The sequence below is a fragment of the Hemiscyllium ocellatum genome, chromosome 29 (genome assembly GCF_020745735.1).
Source record: "Hemiscyllium ocellatum isolate sHemOce1 chromosome 29, sHemOce1.pat.X.cur, whole genome shotgun sequence".
In the NCBI taxonomy this organism is placed as follows: Eukaryota; Metazoa; Chordata; class Chondrichthyes; order Orectolobiformes; family Hemiscylliidae; genus Hemiscyllium; species Hemiscyllium ocellatum.
In genome coordinates, this window is record NC_083429.1 from 46,124,562 (window position 1) to 46,142,826 (window position 18,265).

The 18,265-nt window shown below is 40.8% G+C and overlaps 1 protein-coding gene across 1 annotated transcript in view; it reads right to left on the reverse strand.

Moving 5' to 3' along the window:
- Positions 1 to 393: 393 nt before the first annotated feature.
- LOC132829525 (NF-kappa-B inhibitor delta-like) overlaps positions 394 to 18,265 on the reverse strand; it is a 74,539-nt gene continuing 56,667 nt past the window's right edge. Inside the window, exons 10-12 of the mRNA XM_060846745.1 lie at positions 12,144 to 12,260; positions 1,911 to 2,075; positions 394 to 498 (exon numbers count right to left, since the gene is read on the reverse strand). Of these exons, the coding sequence (XP_060702728.1) occupies positions 433 to 498; positions 1,911 to 2,075; positions 12,144 to 12,260 (348 nt within the window). The 3' untranslated portion in view covers positions 394 to 432. The remainder of the gene's footprint in view (positions 499 to 1,910; positions 2,076 to 12,143; positions 12,261 to 18,265) is intronic.

The following is an 18,265-nucleotide window of genomic DNA, read 5'->3' on the forward strand; positions in this document are numbered from 1 at the left end:
TGCTTTTACTTAAAGGATAAAAATAATTTGTTTATACAATTTATCATTGAGCTGTGTTATTCCCAATCCATCAGCTCAATGAAGGCTATTTCTTTGGCTGTAAGGGGTTTTACGGCATGCTTACATTATGAAGGGACTATATAAATCTTTCTCCGAATTGAATCAGAATTATGAGTTTCATAGAATTCTGTGTTAAAAACAAATGTTGTTTTTAATGGAAACAAATTTGCCCTTATGCTTGTTCAGTGCTAAAAAGGTAAAGATTGTTCCAGTAATTTGTTGGAAGTGATACTGCGATGTATTAAAGTACAGTGGCAGCTACACCTTGAAGTCTTACATATGAATGCACATTAAGACATTCCTAATATAAGGTACATGTTCATTCCGCAGGAGTGAAGATAGCGGGAATAGTCCAGATTGGGGACTACATTTCTAGGATGCAGCATTTCGAGGGTTTGATCCTGTTCCAATTCTCCCTTTCTTCAAGAGGTACCTGATCTGTAGAGCCATAAAGATGTTTACAATAAGTTCCAAAATATAGATGAAATTCACTTATATTGGTTAAGATCATATTCTGATACCAGTTAACGAGCAATATTTTAGCAATATACACAATATTCCAAATACCATTGCCGTTAATATAGACTGGCTAGCAGGAGTAGGTCTGGACCATCCAGTGATCCTGATTTGTGCTGGTATCAAGTTAGACTAGATGCATGAATTTTAGCAAGGTAAGTTTGTGTTATCAATTTGATAGGTTGTTGCACATGAAGAGCGGGTGAAATGAGCAGCAGGGTGGATGCATTACGTCTAGTGAAGCAACAGCATTAAAAATGTTTGCTGTTTGCCCTTGAAGTGGTGATATGTACATAATATGGGAGGTTGGTTTTGTTGACATAACTAAGAAAATGATTACTGTTTCCAGAATCATTATGTACATTTGGTAAAACTATGCACCTATAGGAAATCCTCATCAGCTTACCCAGGAAGATTTTAGAAGTTGTGTTACAGGAGATGCAGGAGAGGACAATTCCCCTTTTTTGCAGTGGAGGAGTATCCTATTATGAAAGCAAATGTCGAATCTGTCAGGACAGAGTTGCTACAGTAAGTGAATGAAGTCTACTATTGTTAGGGACCCCTGGTGTAAATTGTGATGGACTCTTCTGGTCATTAAGTGTAATGACAGATTGGTGCGCTCACCTTTAAATACATTTTAGTGAAATTTGACATCAGTGAGGATGCAAAAGGAGCAGTAGTAGATTCATCACTTATTTATACATCCCACCCTTTCTGCCTTTTGATTGAATATGTGGTGGGGGTGATGAGCGGTCTTTTTTAACAGTTGTGGTCCTTGTGTCACAAGACACCCACAGTGCTTTTAGGAAGGGGATTCATGGACTTTGACAGTGAGAGAACAGAATATATATTGCTAAGACAGCCTGGATGTGGCTTTGAGGATAACATGCAGATGAAGGTGCTCCAATGCAAGTACTGCCCTTGTCCTTCTAGATATTAGAGTTTGCAGGTTTATAGGGTGTTGTTGAAGAAGCATCTTGTACACACTGCTGCCACTATACATCAATGATAAAGGGAATGAATATTGGTGGTGCTCATCAAGTGAGGTGCTTTTGCCTTGGTTCCTTGAATATGAGAGCTACAGATAGTGGTCAGGCTTTGGGGATACAGGAAGTTAGTTACTCACCACAGAATTCTTAGGCTCTGATCTAACCTTGTAGCCATAATATTTATATGGCTATTCCACTTCAGTTTCTGGTCAATGGTAAACCTTGCACAATGTTAATAGGGGTTTCAGTGATGGTAATGCCATTGAACACCAAGTCATTACAAGAATGGAGGAGTGACTTAAAAAATAAAACCAACAAGGGAATTATTCATCTGCTTTTTCTCACCCGATCTCCTTCTTCTCCCGGTTGCACCAGATGAATGGGTTGATCATTTTCCAGGTTCCGAATGCTGGGATCAGCTCCATGATATAACAGCAGTTTGATTATTCTCTCTTGATTTCTCTCATTTTGGAGACCTGCAGCCATATGCAATGCAGTATTTCCATGAGCCTGATAGAAGTGGAATAAAATTGGTTCAGATCATGTTTGTTTATTACCAGTTCATTGCCTTTTTAGTCTTTTTTGCCACATTTCTAAAGTCTTTTCTGTTCCCCACTATTCACCTCAAAATTAAGTGTGAATTTCTATACACAAGGGGGCATAATTGAATGTTCTGGCTGTTGGCACGAAGGGAAAGGATATCAGATTAGCTGGTTATACCTCTCTCCAATTTGAGCCTTCCATTGAGGAATATTATGGAGAGAGGATTAACAGGCAATTAAAACATTCCATCCTTTTTAAAGGTTGCTACAGGATAACATCATTCCAGGAGTCTCAGTTTTGCATTCCAGATATTTAAAAACAAATGCCTTGTAACTGTGGTGTGCAATATTAATGTAAGAAGAGGGGGTGCACGTATGGAACGAGCTGCCAGAGGAAGTGGTGGAGGTGGATACAATCATAATGCTTAAGAGGCATCTGGATACATACATGAATAGGAAGAATTTAGGTGGATTAGGGCCAAATGCTGGCAAATGGTACTTGGTCAGTTTGAGATATCTGGTCAGCACAGATGAGTGGGGTCGAAGAGTCTGTCTCCATGCTGAATGATACTATTCATCATTTTCCCTACTCAAGACTAGAGATGGACGTTCAGATAAATATTTTTAAAACAGAACACTTGAGATTGAGAAATAAACCTTGGGGACTTGAGCTCAAGTCATCAATTACCCTTCCTACATCGGTTTTGGGGATGACTCATGATTTTGCTTAAATTGTGCTCTGATCCTAGGCATGCTAATGTGGACATCTGCCACAGGGAAAGCACGCTCCTACATGAAACTCCATGCCAGGGAGAGATAAATATTGAGAGACCACACACTCTCTCTCTCACACACAAACACTTTCACGTGCGCATGCATATATATATATATATATATATATATACACACACACACCTTCCCCCGACATTTACCACATATCAGCCAAGTAACCATTCCAGTGAGTTTCATGGAGGGTTCTTTCTGTGAACCTTGTTGAGTTTTCTTCTCTACCATGCCTTACACCCGATACACCACATCCCTGTGACTCCTCCTCGCAACCACTCCCCCATCTCCCCGCCCTACTCATTGTGTTCTCCCACCCACTACAAACAGATGTATTGCGAGTGTGGAGACCTCCGAAGGTGCCGGCACCAATACCATCTTTAAAGCCCAGCCATGCACCTGATCATGTGCAGGCAGTCTGCAGCTGCTGAGCATGGGGTTCCTGACCATTGCCTTAGACATGTCAGGTGAAGGGAAATTGGCAACCCACTTTGCTGATGAGGAGTTGGAGAACCTGTTGGAAAGGGTGCGAAGGGCTGGGTGGTGCAGCACTGCACACAGAATATACCCTGAGCTTGAGGAGCAACCAGTGAGCTGGAGTTACCAGGTTACTGCTCTGACTTTCCAGTTGGGAATTGTTACCATCTAGTTTATATCAAATGGCATGAGAGAATGGATAACAATGATGTAAATTTATATAACTTGGAGGACATCGCTGAATGCAAATCTGCCTTTCACTGCTCATTAGCAAGAATCTTGTCTCACTGTCCAACACTTGGCTGGAAGATGGAACATGATGCTCTTGATATCAGGTAGCTCTTTGGGACATGTGCACAGCACCAAATGTTTTGCAACTGGGCTTGGGAAGATTCTGCCCACTGTTGAACATACTGAAAGTTCCAAACTTTCCTTTAAAATATCACTTAGAATGAATTAAATACATGCCCATTGATTTATTCTAGTAGATTGAAAAATTCTATGTCATCTGAGGCTCAGTGAGTGTTACTATCACCAATGTGTCAGAAAGTTGAGGGTTCAAATACAATATAAAAGTCTTGAACACACACTCAAACCTAACAGCACAGTGCAGCACTGAGGTGTTCTTTCATTCCAAATTGGTCTGGAATGTCCTGAGGTTGTGAAAGACAACCACATATATGCAAGTCCTTTCTTATCTCTTTCATAAATAAAACTTCTGTTGCCATTAGAGTTCTAAAGGAAACTAGTGCTATTCAACTTCAAATCAGGTATTGAGAAAAAGTTTTAATTACCATTGAAATGGATGTTTTATTATGGGGGTGCTTGATCCCTGTCTGTTTTCATACTGGCAACAAGTTGAAAAACTCCTTGAGCGAAATACATTTGAAGGCAATTTGAACCAAGTTTCTAACTGGCACTAAAACATTGCACAAAGCTACCCTCAATTTGGCACAAAGAAGCAATCTCACTTATACAAATAGGAGGGAAGCCTAGTTCCAGGTAATGAAAAGAAAAACATGCTGGAGCATGACAGTTATGAGATGAGAAATGAGGACAACTATTGGAACACACTGGTGTAAGATTATATACTAATGATGATCATCTTAAATTGGCTTTGTGGACTTAACCAGATCAGTCTTGTTCCATTTTTATGGAAGTAATGATCAAGAATTACATGTAATATTGCACATTACTGTTAATGTCTCAAATATTTTGATAGTAAACTGATGAGTTCCACTCCATAATGAACCTTTCTTCCTAGATTATATTACTGGTTTCAAGTACACTAAATTAGCTGCAATCGATAGAGAGGTTTTTTTGTACAGATCTAATTTCTTCTCTAACATTTTGGATTAGTGCCTGTTTTTAGTTGGGCCTGTCTCTACAGGCCAATCATACACACCCTTCGTCTTATTTTCTGGAACCCTGTTGCTGGCATTTTGTGTTTATGCTTTCTTGCAGGTACATGTTCCATAAAACAATATCAATTTACCCATAATTGTCAAATACATGCAAAAACGCGTAACATTTACTTCATAGTGCCCCCCGTTTTGTTATTATAACAACTGTATTTCCTGCACAAAAAAGTTTGGAACTATTACTTCTTCCAAAGGAGAGTCATGTTTCATTCAAAATATTAACTCTGTTTCTTTCCTGAGATATGCTACCAGATCTGCTGAGTTTCTCCAGTGCCCAACACTTTGTTTTAATTTCAGATTTTCAGCATCGACAGTATTTTGCTTTCATTTTACTTTCTTTAATTGTTGCTGTTATACATGTTGCATTGAGATTCATGCTACATTACTGTCTGAAAACCTAAAGTCTAAAATGGAAGAACAATGTATAGCTTTGTGTTTGATTGGTATTTCTATTTTTTGTGCATTAAGAGGGGAGAAGATATAGTTTTAATTTTCATTTTTAAGTTCTGTTTGTAGTTATAGTGTGTCTGGACATTTGTTTACATGCTTTTTAATAAAACAATTAAACCCTTGAAGTGAACAGTTCAGTCCATTAAAATATGGTAAAATGAAAAATAACTGTTGCCTTGTGATAGGGATCCAGTGTCACAGAAGGTCAGAACTATTCTGAAAAAAATGCAGTGTGCAGGTTCATTTAGAGAGGAAAGGTCCATAGAAGCAGATGTGTTGTTAACAACAGTTTCCAAAAGTGGCTGGGCTGAAAAACATTTGTTTTAGAGAAAACCATCTGGAAAGTTGTGGACATTATCTGTGAATCTGTGGACATTAGATAGTGGAGCTGCATGCTAAACTAATACAAATACAGGTCAAAAAATTGCTGGAAATGGAATATTTGAAGAGACCCATGTATTTGCTCTGAAGATGCTTAGAAGTCAGTAAGAAGAAAGCTCTAGACACCAATGACACCTACATCAACTGAACAAGGAACAACAGAGAGACAACATGGTAAACATTTACTGAGGTTTGAGTATCTGAAAGGTTGTTGTTGGGGTAAAAGGGGTAATCTTTATTTCCGGTATTTATAGTAACACCAATTTAAATAGTTCTTATGAAGAGTAACACAGATCTTGTTTTCTTTTGTATGATAGACTTTTATGTTGTTTTGTTGAAGTACAATGGCAGCACCTTGCGAATATGTCTGTAACTAATCACCATGATAAACACATAGCAAAAATAAAAGTTGTGATTGATCAAGCAGGATTTTACTCTGAGATCTGATTTGTCCAGTATTCCCATAGGCTGGAATTATAACAATAGTAAAAGGAAAAATATTTACCAAATGTAATAAAATGTAAAGTACTGGGAATGGACAGCTCAATTGAAAATGAAGGACAGAGAGCAGACATAAATTGCTGAAGCTGTAAAATAACACATTATGTCTGCTTTTAATGTCTTATGTTAGGAAGGATGAAAAGATCTTTTTTCACTGAGATCAAATAAACAATGAGAATCTTGAGTTAAGAGAATGATCCCAGAAAATAGTTTTCTTCAAAAGTGAAAGGATGAGAAAAAGGTGTGATCATATTGATCAAAATCTTGAAAGGTTTTGATGGACTGACTTGAGAAAAACTATTTCTGCTTTATGAGAAGGCAGACAAAGAGCCCTAGAGTCTGGGGGAGATATTAAATGAGTATTTTGCATCCGTATTTACTGTGGAAAAGGATATGGAAGATATAGACTCTAAGGAAATAGATGGTGACATCTTGCAAAATGTCCAGGTTATAGAGGAGGAAGTGCTGGATGTCTTGAAACGGGTAAAGGTGGATAAATCCCCAGGACCTGTTTAGGTATACCCTAGAACTCTGTGGGAAGCTAGAGAAGTGATTGCTGGGCCCTATGCTGAGATATTTGTATCATCGATACTCACAGGTGAGGTGCTGGAAGACTGGAGGTTGGCAAACGTGGTGCCACTGTTTAAGTAGGGTGGCAAGGACAAGCCAGAGAACTATAGACCAGTGAGCCTGACCTCAGTGATGGGCAAGTTGTTGGAGGGAATTTTGAGGGAAAGGATGTTCATGTACTTGGAAAGGCAAGGACTGATTAGGTCTAAGATTAAAATGAAGGAAGTGGATTAGCGAGCTTTCTTATTTGGAGAGTTGCTAGAAGATGAAATGTTGTATTGCAAACAATTAAGCCCATAGTAACTTTCAAAAGGGATACGGCTAAAAAATTTAAAACACAGCAAAATAGTTGAATTAGACATATTGATCAAAGGCATCATACTTCAAAATGGAGGTCCAGTTTGGTGATTTCCAAATATAGTTGCTCTTTTTAAAAAAAAACTGATCGTCCTTTCTGAGAAGGGCTGTCACAGGTACGATAATCTGAATCGCCTCTTTCTCAGCGGGAAAACTTGACTGAATTTAGTTTGGGAAAGTGTTAACTGGCTGGCAGCTGAAGTGAATCACCCAATGGCATTTGAGAACATCTTGAATCATTTTTCAAGATGGATCTCATTTTCCTAAAAACATAAGATGCGGAAAAGAGAGAGATGACTCAACAAGATCACAGCTCATCCTCTGCTTCAACTTTCTTGCCATTTTCCTATATCGCTTCATTTATCCAAAAAAAGTCTTTCTTTCTCAGCTTTCAGTGTGTTCATTAACTGGGAGTTCATAATCATCTGAAACAGAAAATTCTGAAGATTCAAATACTTTGAACTCAAAAAAATTCTTTTCATCTTAATCCAAGGTGACTGGAACCTTGTCCTGAGACTTCAGTTTGGGTGAGCTGATGATGCTCAATGTGCAGTGACAGGCAGCTTGCAAATAGAGTCATATAGCACGAAAACAGACACTTCGGTCTAACCAGTCCATGCCATTCATGTTCCCAATCTAAATTAGTCCTACCTGCTAGCATTTGGCCCACGTCCCTCCAAACAATTCGTATCCATGTACTTATCTAAATGTCTCTTAAACACTGTAATTGTACCTGCATCCATCACATCCTCTGGAAGTTCATTCCACATACGAACCACTCTCTGTGCTCCTCATCCTTTTTAAAAATCTTTTCCCTCAACTGATGGGAATATTGGACAAATCAGATCTCAGAGTAAAATCTTGCTTGATCAATCATAACTTGTAATATTTGCTATTAGTTTACCATGGTGATTAGTCACAGACACATTCACAAGAGGCTGCCAAAGAACTTCAACAAAAGAACATAAATGTTTATCACATAACAGAAATATAGGATCTCTGTCATATTTTATGAGAATTGTTTGAAAATATGCCCCATATTCTTGAAATACTGTACCTGAGGGAAAAGACACCTCTTATGTATACCTCTCATGATTTTATAAACCTCTATAAGGTCACTCCTCAACCTCCTATGCTCCAGTGAAAACAGTCCCAGCTTGTCTAACCTCTGCTTATAACTCAAACCCTTCATTCCCTGCAATATCCTGTTAAATCTCTCCTGAACCCTCTACGGCTTAATAATACCCTTCCTATAACAGGGTGACAAAAACTGGACACAGTGCTCCAGAGAGGACTCACCAACATCCAGTACAACCTCAACATAACATCTGAACTCCTGTACTTGAAGGTCTGAGGGATGAAGTGTACTGAACACCTTCTTAAGCACCGTTTCTACCTGTGGCGCAACCTTCAAAGAATTATGTACCTGAACCTTTAGGTCTTTTGTTCTACAACAATATACAAGGCCCGACTCTTAACTGGGTTTGTCTTTGTTTGTTTTATGAAAATGCAATACTTCGCATTTATCCAAATTAAACTTAATCTTCCACTCTTCAGCCCATTGATCCAATTAATCAAGATCTCTTGGATAACCTTCTTCACTGTCCACAATACCACCAATCTCACTGTCATCTGTAAACTTACCCACTGTACTTTCTATATTCTCATCTAAATCTTTGATATAAATGACAAAAAAAAGCAGACCCAGCACTGATCCCTGTGGAACATCACTGATCACCAGACTCCAGTCTGAGAAATAACCCTCTATCGTCACTCTAAGTCACCTGACGTTAAGCTAATTTTGTATCCCAAGTGGCAAGCTCACCCTGAAGCCTGTGTGATCTAACTTTACTGATTAGTCTGCCATGTGGAACCTTGTCAAAAACTTTACTGAAGCCCAAGTAAACAATGTCTACTGCTCTGTCCTCATCAATCTTTTTGGATACTTCCTTAAAAATCTCAATTAAGTTTATGACACGCAGTTTCCTGTCCACAATACCATGCTGACAATCCCTAATCGTTCCTTGCCTGTCCAAATGTACATATATCATATCTTTTAGAATCAGTTTCAACAACTTAGCCACCATCAAAGTCAGACTCACAGGTCTATAGTTCCCAAGTTCCTCCTTATATCACTTCTTAAACAAAGGCACAACATTAGCCACATTCCAGTCCTGAGATATACTTGATCAGGTCTTGGAGATTCATATTTTTAAGACCTCCAGCACTTCCTCTCCTGCCATGTAAACTGCCTTCAAAGTGCCAATATTTATTCCCTTTCATTCTCTAGCCTCCATTTATTTTCCCACAGTAAAAACTGACATGAAATATTCATTTAATATCTCTCTCATCACCTGAGGTTCTTCAAAGATCACCTCTTTGACCTTTAAGGTGTCCTAATCTCTCTTCTGTTGCTCTCTTGCTCTTAATGTACTAATAGAATCTTTTTGGATTATTATGAACCTTATTTGCCAAGGCTATCTCATATTGCCTCGTTGCCTTCTTGATTTCTTTCTTAAGAATGCCGCTAGACTTTTTATACTGTTCAAGAGATTCATTTGAATTCGGTTGTTTATATCTAATGTGTGATTCATTTTTATTCTTGACAAGAATCTCAATATCTTTATTCATCCATTTTTCTCTAATTCTACCAACCTTACTTTTCAGTCTAACAGGAATATAGTAACTGAATTCTTGTTATCAGACTTTTGAATGCCTCTCACGTATTCAACATCCCTTTACCTATGAACAGTCTGCTCCAATCAATTTTTGAGAGTTCCTTCATACCATTAAAATTTGTCTTACTCCAATTAAAAACTTTAATTTTTAGGGTGTAGGTTTGCTCGCTGAGCTGTAGGTTTGATATCCAGACATTTCATTACCTGGCTAGGTAACATCATCAGTGGTGACCTCCAAGTGAAGCGAAGCTGTTGTCTCCTGCTTTCTATTTATATCTTTCTCCTGGATGGGGTTCCTGGGGTTTGTGGTGATGTCATTTCCTGTTTGTTTTCTGAGGGGTTGATAGATGGTATCTAGATCTATGTGTTTGTTTATGACATTGTGGTTGGAGTGCCAGGCCTCTAGGAATTCTCTGGCATGTCTTTGCTTAGCCTGTCCATTTCCACTGGGACAACACATCTATCCTGGGACAGGCTAAGCAAAGACATGCCAGAGAATTCCTAGAGGCCTGGCACTCCAACCACAACGCCATAAACAAGCACATAGATCTAGATACCATCTATCAACCCCTCAGAAAACAAACAGGAAATGACATCACCACAAACCCCAGGAACCCCATCCAGGAGAAAGATACAAACAGAAAGCAGGAGACAACAGCTTCGCTTCACTTGGAGCTCGCCACTGATGATGTTACCTAGCCAGGTAATGAAACGTCTGGATATCAAACCTACAGCTCAGCGAGCAAACCTACACCCTAAACCTCAACCTGAGCTACAAACCTTCACAAACCTTACTTTAATTTTTATGGATAATTCATCCTGTTGTGTGATCACTTCTCTAAATCTACTAGTTATCATACCCAGTGTCTCTTGCATGCCATCATTGCCATTAAAACCTACAAATAAGTAGCTAAAATAGCATCTTATATGCAAAATAAACTACCCTTCTTTACCCAACGAGTTAGGCATGCAAAAAATAAGATTTTTTAAAAAAAATCAAATGTATAAATCTTAAATTAAGTGTAAGGAGGCGGGGGTTTCAGCAGCTACTTTCTGGAGCTGAGCTGTAAGTCTAAACATCAGAAGGAAGTGAAGGTACTGAGTGGAAAGAAGATTGCATTGTGCTGAGGAGTGTGCAGTGCCTGAGAACATCTGAGTGTTCAGTTGAAGAATTTTGTAGAGCCATAGATTCTAGCTAATGGGTTCCAATGTAAATGCATGTACATCATTGATTTATCTGCTTTCTAACAGGTGTGATGTCTAAAAAAAATCACCAAACCTTTGAGGTTTCAGGTTGAACATTTTTGGAAGATCAGCATCCTACAAATGGCATAGGACTCTGCTTAAAGTCTTGAACGAAGCAAAATCTGTTCTGACAAAATAAGTGGCTTGCTATGTTGAGGCCCAAACCTTGGTCTTATTGTTTCAAAACATTTTTTATCTACTCAGTCCCCAGTTCTGTGCACAATTTGGGCTAGAACAAATGAAAATTGATACTATGGTCTAACCATTAGTGAAATCTGATTCCTCTGAAACAAAACCGATATCTGCCAAATCCTCTTTCCACTTCAAATCAAACAACTGATGATGCTGCAATCTAATGGCTTCCAAGAAACATTGAGACTTACTAACTGCTGATCTATTCCTACAATTAGAGTCATAGAGTCAGAGAGATGTACAGCATGAAATAGACCCTTCGGTCCAACCCGTCCATGCCGACCAGATATCCCAACCCAATCTAGTCCCAACTACCAGCACCCGGCCCATATCCCTCCAAACCCTTTCTATTCATATACCCATCCAAATGCCTCTTTAATGTTGCAATTGTACCAGCCTCCACCATTTCCTCTGGCAGCTCATTCCATACATGTACCACCCTTTGTGTGGAAATGTTGCCCCTTTGGCCTCTTTTATATCTTTCTCCTCTCACCCTCAACCTATAAACCTAGGGTAAATTTTACCCTATCCATATCTCTCATAATTTTGTAAACCTCTATAGGTCACCCCTCAGCCTCCGACACTCAAGGGAAAACAGCACCAGCCTGTTCAGCCTCTCCCTATAGCTCAAATCCTCCAACCCTGGCAACATCCTAATAAATCTTTTCTGAACTCTTTCAAGTTTCACAACATCTTTCCGATAGGAAGGAGACCAGAATTCATGCAATATTCCAACAGTGGCCTAACCAATGTCCTGTACAGCCGCAACATGACCTCCCAACTCCTGTACTCAATACTCTGACCAATAAAGGAAAGCATACCAGATGCCTTCTTCACTATCCTATGACTAAAATATTTCACCAATAATGTAATTAAGTTGAGATCTAAATTGCCTTACGTTTGACCGAACCAATCTTGGTGCATGTACGTCATTAATTCATCTTTTCTCTGACAGACGGTTTTAAAATAAATATCACAAACCTTCATATTGACAAATTCATGTGACCTGCTGCCACTGAGTTTCAGAAAATAATCCAACAGCAAGAGGTTTCCTTCCTGAATTGCGAAGTGCGCCACTGTTTTATTGCTTTTCACGTCCTGTTTATAAGAAACAAAACTAAGTTTTAAAATATGCATATGTACTGTCGTCTGAATCTGGTGATGAGGCATTCTATCCAGTGCCCCATGCATCTTGGCATGTAGTGAAATCTCAGAGCATATACTTGGTTTAGGTGGTAACACTGTGTTATGGGTTCTCCTTCCAAACCCACAACCACTACTATCTAAAAGGAAAGAGCAGCAGATGCATTGGGAATCCACCAGCCCCACCAAGCCTGACTCGAAAATGCCTCATTGTTCCCTCAGTGTTGCTATGTAAAAATCCTAACCTAATGATATTGTGGCTCTACCTACAGCACATGGGCTGCAGTGGTTCAAGAAGGTAGCTCATCACCACTTTCTCAAGGGCAACTATGGACGAGCAATAAATGCTGCTCAGCTAGCAGCGCTCACTTCCCGAGAATGAATGAATAAAAGAAGTCCCATTTCAGCACTTGTGTGATGGAGTACCAAGGTCATGATGTACTCTCAGTTTCTGTGCAGAATGCATCAAAACACACTGAGAATTCCTGTCATGACATTCTTTTTCAATAACCACAATCATCCAGATTATTTGACCTATTTCTGCTTTGTGAAGTCGTGGTATACAAAATTAACTACTGTGTTCTGCCCATGTAATAAAAGTAGTGACACATCAAAATTACTTAATTTTTGAAGAGCTTCATAATGAACTTTGACAATATGATAAGCTGCCCATGTAAATGCAATTTCTTTCTTTATCCTCACTTTTCTTTTCTCAAAGTGAAGTGTATTCTTGATCATTGTCATGCTCCTTGATAGTTGTCCAAAAGAAATAGAATATTTCTTCATAGGATCTTTAGAACATAAAGTAGCTGAACCCAGATTGTAGTCAATAATCTTGCCAAAGTTAGTTTTAGAGCAGTCATAACATTGTTGTGGGAGCAGAATGTCTAACTGGCTTCTTGCAAACATTCACAACCAGGGTGTGGTGGTGATGCAATGGAAATATCTCCAGCCTGGTTGCACTAATGAGGACATGGGTTCAAATCTCATCAAGGCAGTCTTTTTTTCATTATTAAGAATCCATCTGGTTCATTAATCTCATGGAAGCAAATCTGTTCTTGTTGTGTCTGGCCTAAATGTGACTCCAGGCCTACGTTAGTGTGGTTGACCCTTAAGTTTTCTCTGAAATGGCCTAGCAAGCCACTCAGCTGTGGGTGGCTCATGACCCTCTTTACAAAGACAACAGGCAGTGGGCAACAAATTATGACATTAGTTTTGATGCCCTTGTCCCATGAAATAACAAAATAAAGTGGAAGGTGTCAAAAGGTATAAAACCACTTTTAAAAAATTGAATACAAATAAAAAATTTCAACGTAACTAATCTTTGTAATTCCATAAAGCTCCAGATAATTTAATCTTCAGTTTCATCTTTAACTGCTCTCAAAATGACTGAAATTACTTTTTTTCTGGTGTAGGAAGCTGAACCAAAATCAAAATAACTCTACATGAAATTAAGGTTTGTGTGATTCCCAAAGACAGTAGCTTTCTGTATTCGTCACCATATTATATTTTAGATTAGATTACTTACAGTGTGGAAACAGGCCCTTCGGCCCAACAAGTCCACACTGACCCGCCGAAGCGCAACCCACCCATACCCCTACATTTACCCCTTACCTAACACGATGGACAATTTAGCATGGCCAATTCACCTGGCCCGCACATCTTTGGACTGTGGGAGGAAACCGGAGCACCCGGAGGAAACCCACGCAGACACGGGGAGAACGTGCAAACTCCACACAGTCAGTCGCCTGAGTCGGGAATTGAACCTGGGTCTCAGGCGCTGTGAGACAGCAGTGCTAACCACTGTGCCACCGTGCCGCCCATTTTGGATGAGTTACATTCTTGGTGAAAGACAAAGATACACGAACCTCTTCTCTATTTCCTTCATCAGTTCACAATTAAAGTAGAGAGGCAATAACTACCACCCAGATAACTGTCCATTCCACTCCATTCCTAACCTAGGCAGCCATAGTATTCCTATACTGTCACACTGTGGTGAGATCATTGAACATCAATTCACAGATTGAATACAGAACATTTCTGGTCTTATTTCTTCAGTCCAGTAGCTGAGAAATTGGAGGATTCTTCTTTTTTAAAATCATGACTGAAATTAGAAACTTGTTCAATGTAGTCCTTCCTCTTGGTGGCACAACTCCGAGATACATCAGTAAATGCTGACCTTTAACAAGCTTGTTTAAAATCTCTAGCCTTGTAAGAGGCAACCGAGTGAAGACTAGCACATAAATTAAGGATATTATCATATGTGTGCTCCTAATTACACTAGCTGAAAATTTGTTGCTGGAAAAGTGCAACAGGTCAGGCAGCATCCAAGGAGCAGGAGAATCGACTTTTCCGGCTTGAGCCCTTCTTCAGGGATGAGGAAAGTGTGCCAAGCAGGCTAAGATAAAAGGTAGAGATGAGGGACTTGGGGGAGGGGCGTTGGAAATGCGATAAGTGGAAAGAGGTTAAGGTGAGGGCAATAGGCCGGAGAGGGAGTGGGGCGGAGAGGTCAGGAAGAAGATTGCAGGTTAGGAAGGTGGTGCTGAGTTCGAGGGTAGGGATTGAGACAAGGTGGGGGGAGGGGAAATGAGGAAACTGAAGAAGTCTGAGTTCATCCCTTGTGGTTGGAGGGTTCCTAGGCTGAAGATGAGGCGCTCTTTCTCCAGTCATCGTGTTCTATGGTCTGGCGATGGAGGAGTCCAAGGACCTTGGTGGAGTGGGAGGGGGAGTTGAAGTGTTGAGCCACGGGGTGGTTGAGTTGGTTGGTCAAGGTGTCCCAGAGATGTTCTCTGAAACGTTCCGCAAGTAGGTGGCCTGTCTCCCCAAGATAGAGGAGGCCACATCGGGAGCAGCGGATGCAGTAAATGATGTGAGTGGAGGTGCAGGTGAATTTGTGGTGGATATGGAAGGATCCCTTGGGACCTTGGAGGGAAGTGAGGCGGGAGGTGTGGGCGCAAGTTTGCATTTCTTGCAGGGGAAGGTGCTGGGAGTGGAGGTTGGGTTGGTGGGGGGTATGGACCTGACGAGGGAGTCATGGAGGGAGTGGTCTTTTCGAAACGATGATAGGGGAGGGGAGGGAAATATATCCCTGGTGGTGGGGTCCGTTTGGAGGTGGCGGAAATGACGACAGATGATACAATGTATATGGAGGTTGGTGGGGTGGTAGGTGAGGACCAGTGGGATTCTGTCCTGGTGGCGATTGGAGGGGTGGGGCTCCAGGGCAGAGGAGCGGGAAGTGGAGGAGATGCGGTGGAGAGCATCGCCAATCACGTCTGGGGGGACATTGCGGTCTTTGAAGAAGGAGGCCATCTGGGTTGTATTGGGGAGATATACTGTATCTGGATTTCCAAAAGATGTCTAATGAGATGTCACACAAAAGGGAAAAACACAATAGAAGGGATCATGTTGTCGGGGTAATGTATCAGCATGGATGGAGAACTGGTTAATGGACAGGAAGCAGAGAGTAGAAGTAAATGGTGAACTTCAAATTGGAGACTGTGACTAGTGGAATGCTACAATGATCAGTGCTGGAACCTCAGCTACTGATTCCATATTAATCAGTTAGATGAAAGAATCAAGAATAAATTATTTAAACTTACTGACAGTACAAACCTGAAAACTTAAAATTCACACAACACCACGTTATCGTCCAACAGGTTTATTTGGAAGCACTAGCTTTCAGAGCGCCACTCCTTCGTCAGGTGGTTGTGGAGTATAAGACCGTAAGGCACAATTTATAGCAAAAGTTTACAGTGTGAATGTAACTGAAATTACCTGATGAAGGAGCAGGGCTCTGAAAGCTGGTGCTTTCAAATAAATTTGTTGGACTATAACCGGATGTTGTGTGATTTTTAACTTTGTAACCCCAATCCAACACCAGCATCTCTAAATCGGTACAAATCTAGATGGCAATTTAAGCTGTGTGGAGGATACAAAGAGCTGGTATAGGTTAAGTGAGTGGATAAAAAGACAGCAGGTTAAGTATAATATAAAGGGGTGGGAGGGATGGTTATAAGAATAGAAAAGTAGAGTTTTTTTTTTAGAAATGCATGCTGTGAGAAACCTGGGTGCACTGAAACAACGAATACAAAATGGGCAGACATAACAAGCAGTCAGGAAGGAAAATGATGCGTTGATTTTTACTACAAGAAGATTGGAATACAAGAATAAACAGGTTTTCCTATCATAGCATGGGGCTTTGGCGAGACTGCACCTGGAATACTGTGTGCTAATTTGGTCTCCATATTTAAGGAAAGATGTACTTAAATTGAAGGGGAATGGTGGGCCTTGACTAGATTGGGCCCTGGGATGAAAGGGTTATCGTATATGATGACTGGCTGTGCAAATTAGCTGAAAATGTGTTGCTGGTCAAAGCACAGCAGGCCAGGCAGCATCTCAGGAATAGGGATTATCTTCTCCAAAGTGTTGTAAATGTTCCATTCAAAGTTTGGGGGAGAAGATTTGTAGCTCGGGAGCTCGTTGTTGTGGTTCTGTTCGCCGAGCTGGGAATTTGTGTTGCAGACGTTTCATCCCCTGTCCAGGTGACATCCTCAGTGCTTGGGAGCCTCCTGTCAAGCGCTTCTGTGATCTTTCCTCCAGCATTTGTAGTGGTTTGAATCTGCCGCTTCCAGTTGTCAGCTCCAGCTGAGATGCTGCCTGGCCTGCTGTGCTTTGACCAGCAACAGAATTCTCTATTCCTGAGATGCTGCCTGGCCTGCTGTGCTTTGACCAGCAACACATTTTCAGCTGTGATCTCCAGCATCTGCAGACCTCATTTTTTACTGTGCAAATTAGGCCTATTCTCTTTGAAGTTTAGAAGAAGGAAGGGCCATCCCATTAAAACATGCAGGACCCTGACAGAGCTTGTCAAGGTAATACTGAGATGATATTTCTATGGGTTGGGGAATCTAAAACCTAGGGGCTTTGTTTCAGGATATGGTGATAATCTTTACGACTGAGATGAGGAGAAATTTCTTTACTCAAAGAATTGTGAATCATTTGAATTATCTTCTCAAAAGTGTTGTAAATGTTCCATTCAAAGTTTGGGGGAGAAGATTTGTAGCTCGGGAGCTCGTTGTTGTGGTTCTGTTCGCCGAGCTGGGAATTTCTGTTGCAGACGTTTCATCCCCTGTCCAGGTGACATCCTCAGTGCTTGGGAGCCTCCTGTCAAGTGCTTCTGTGATCTTTCCTCCAGCATTTGTAGTGGTTTGAATCTGCCGCTTCCAGTTGTCAGCTCCAGCTGTCAGTTGCAGTAGTCGGTATATTGGGTCCAGGGCGATGTGCCTATTGATTGAATCTGTGGATGAGTGCCATGCCTCTCGGGAATTCCCTGGCTGTTCTCTGTTTGGCTTGTCCTATAATAGTAGTGTTGTCCCAGTCAAATTCATGTTGCTTGTCATCTGCGTGTGTGGCTACTAAGGATAGCTGGTCGTGTCGTTTACCCATGCAATTTCATCAACAGATGCCTAAGGGAAAGACAACGGAACGAGGACATGCCGCAGCCCAAAGGACTAGCCACACTACCACACATCAAGAGCATTTCCGAACTGACAGCCAGACTAATGCGACCACTAGGACTCATAGCACACAAACCAACAGCCACTCTCAGACAACAACTCACCAGAACGAAGGACCCGATACCCAGCATGAGCAAAACCAAGGTAGTGTACAAAATCCCATGCAAGGACTGCACAAAACACTACATAGGACAAACAGGAAGACAGCTAATGATCCGCATCCATGAACACCAACTAGCCACGAAACAACACGACCAGCTATCCTTAGTAGCCACACACGCAGATGACAAGCAACATGAGTTCGACTGGGCCAACACTACTATTATAGGGCAAGCCAAACAGAGAACAGCCAGGGAATTCCTAGAGGCATGGCACTCATCCACAGATTCAATCAATAAGCACATCGATCTGGACCCAATATACCGACCACTGCAGCGGACAGCA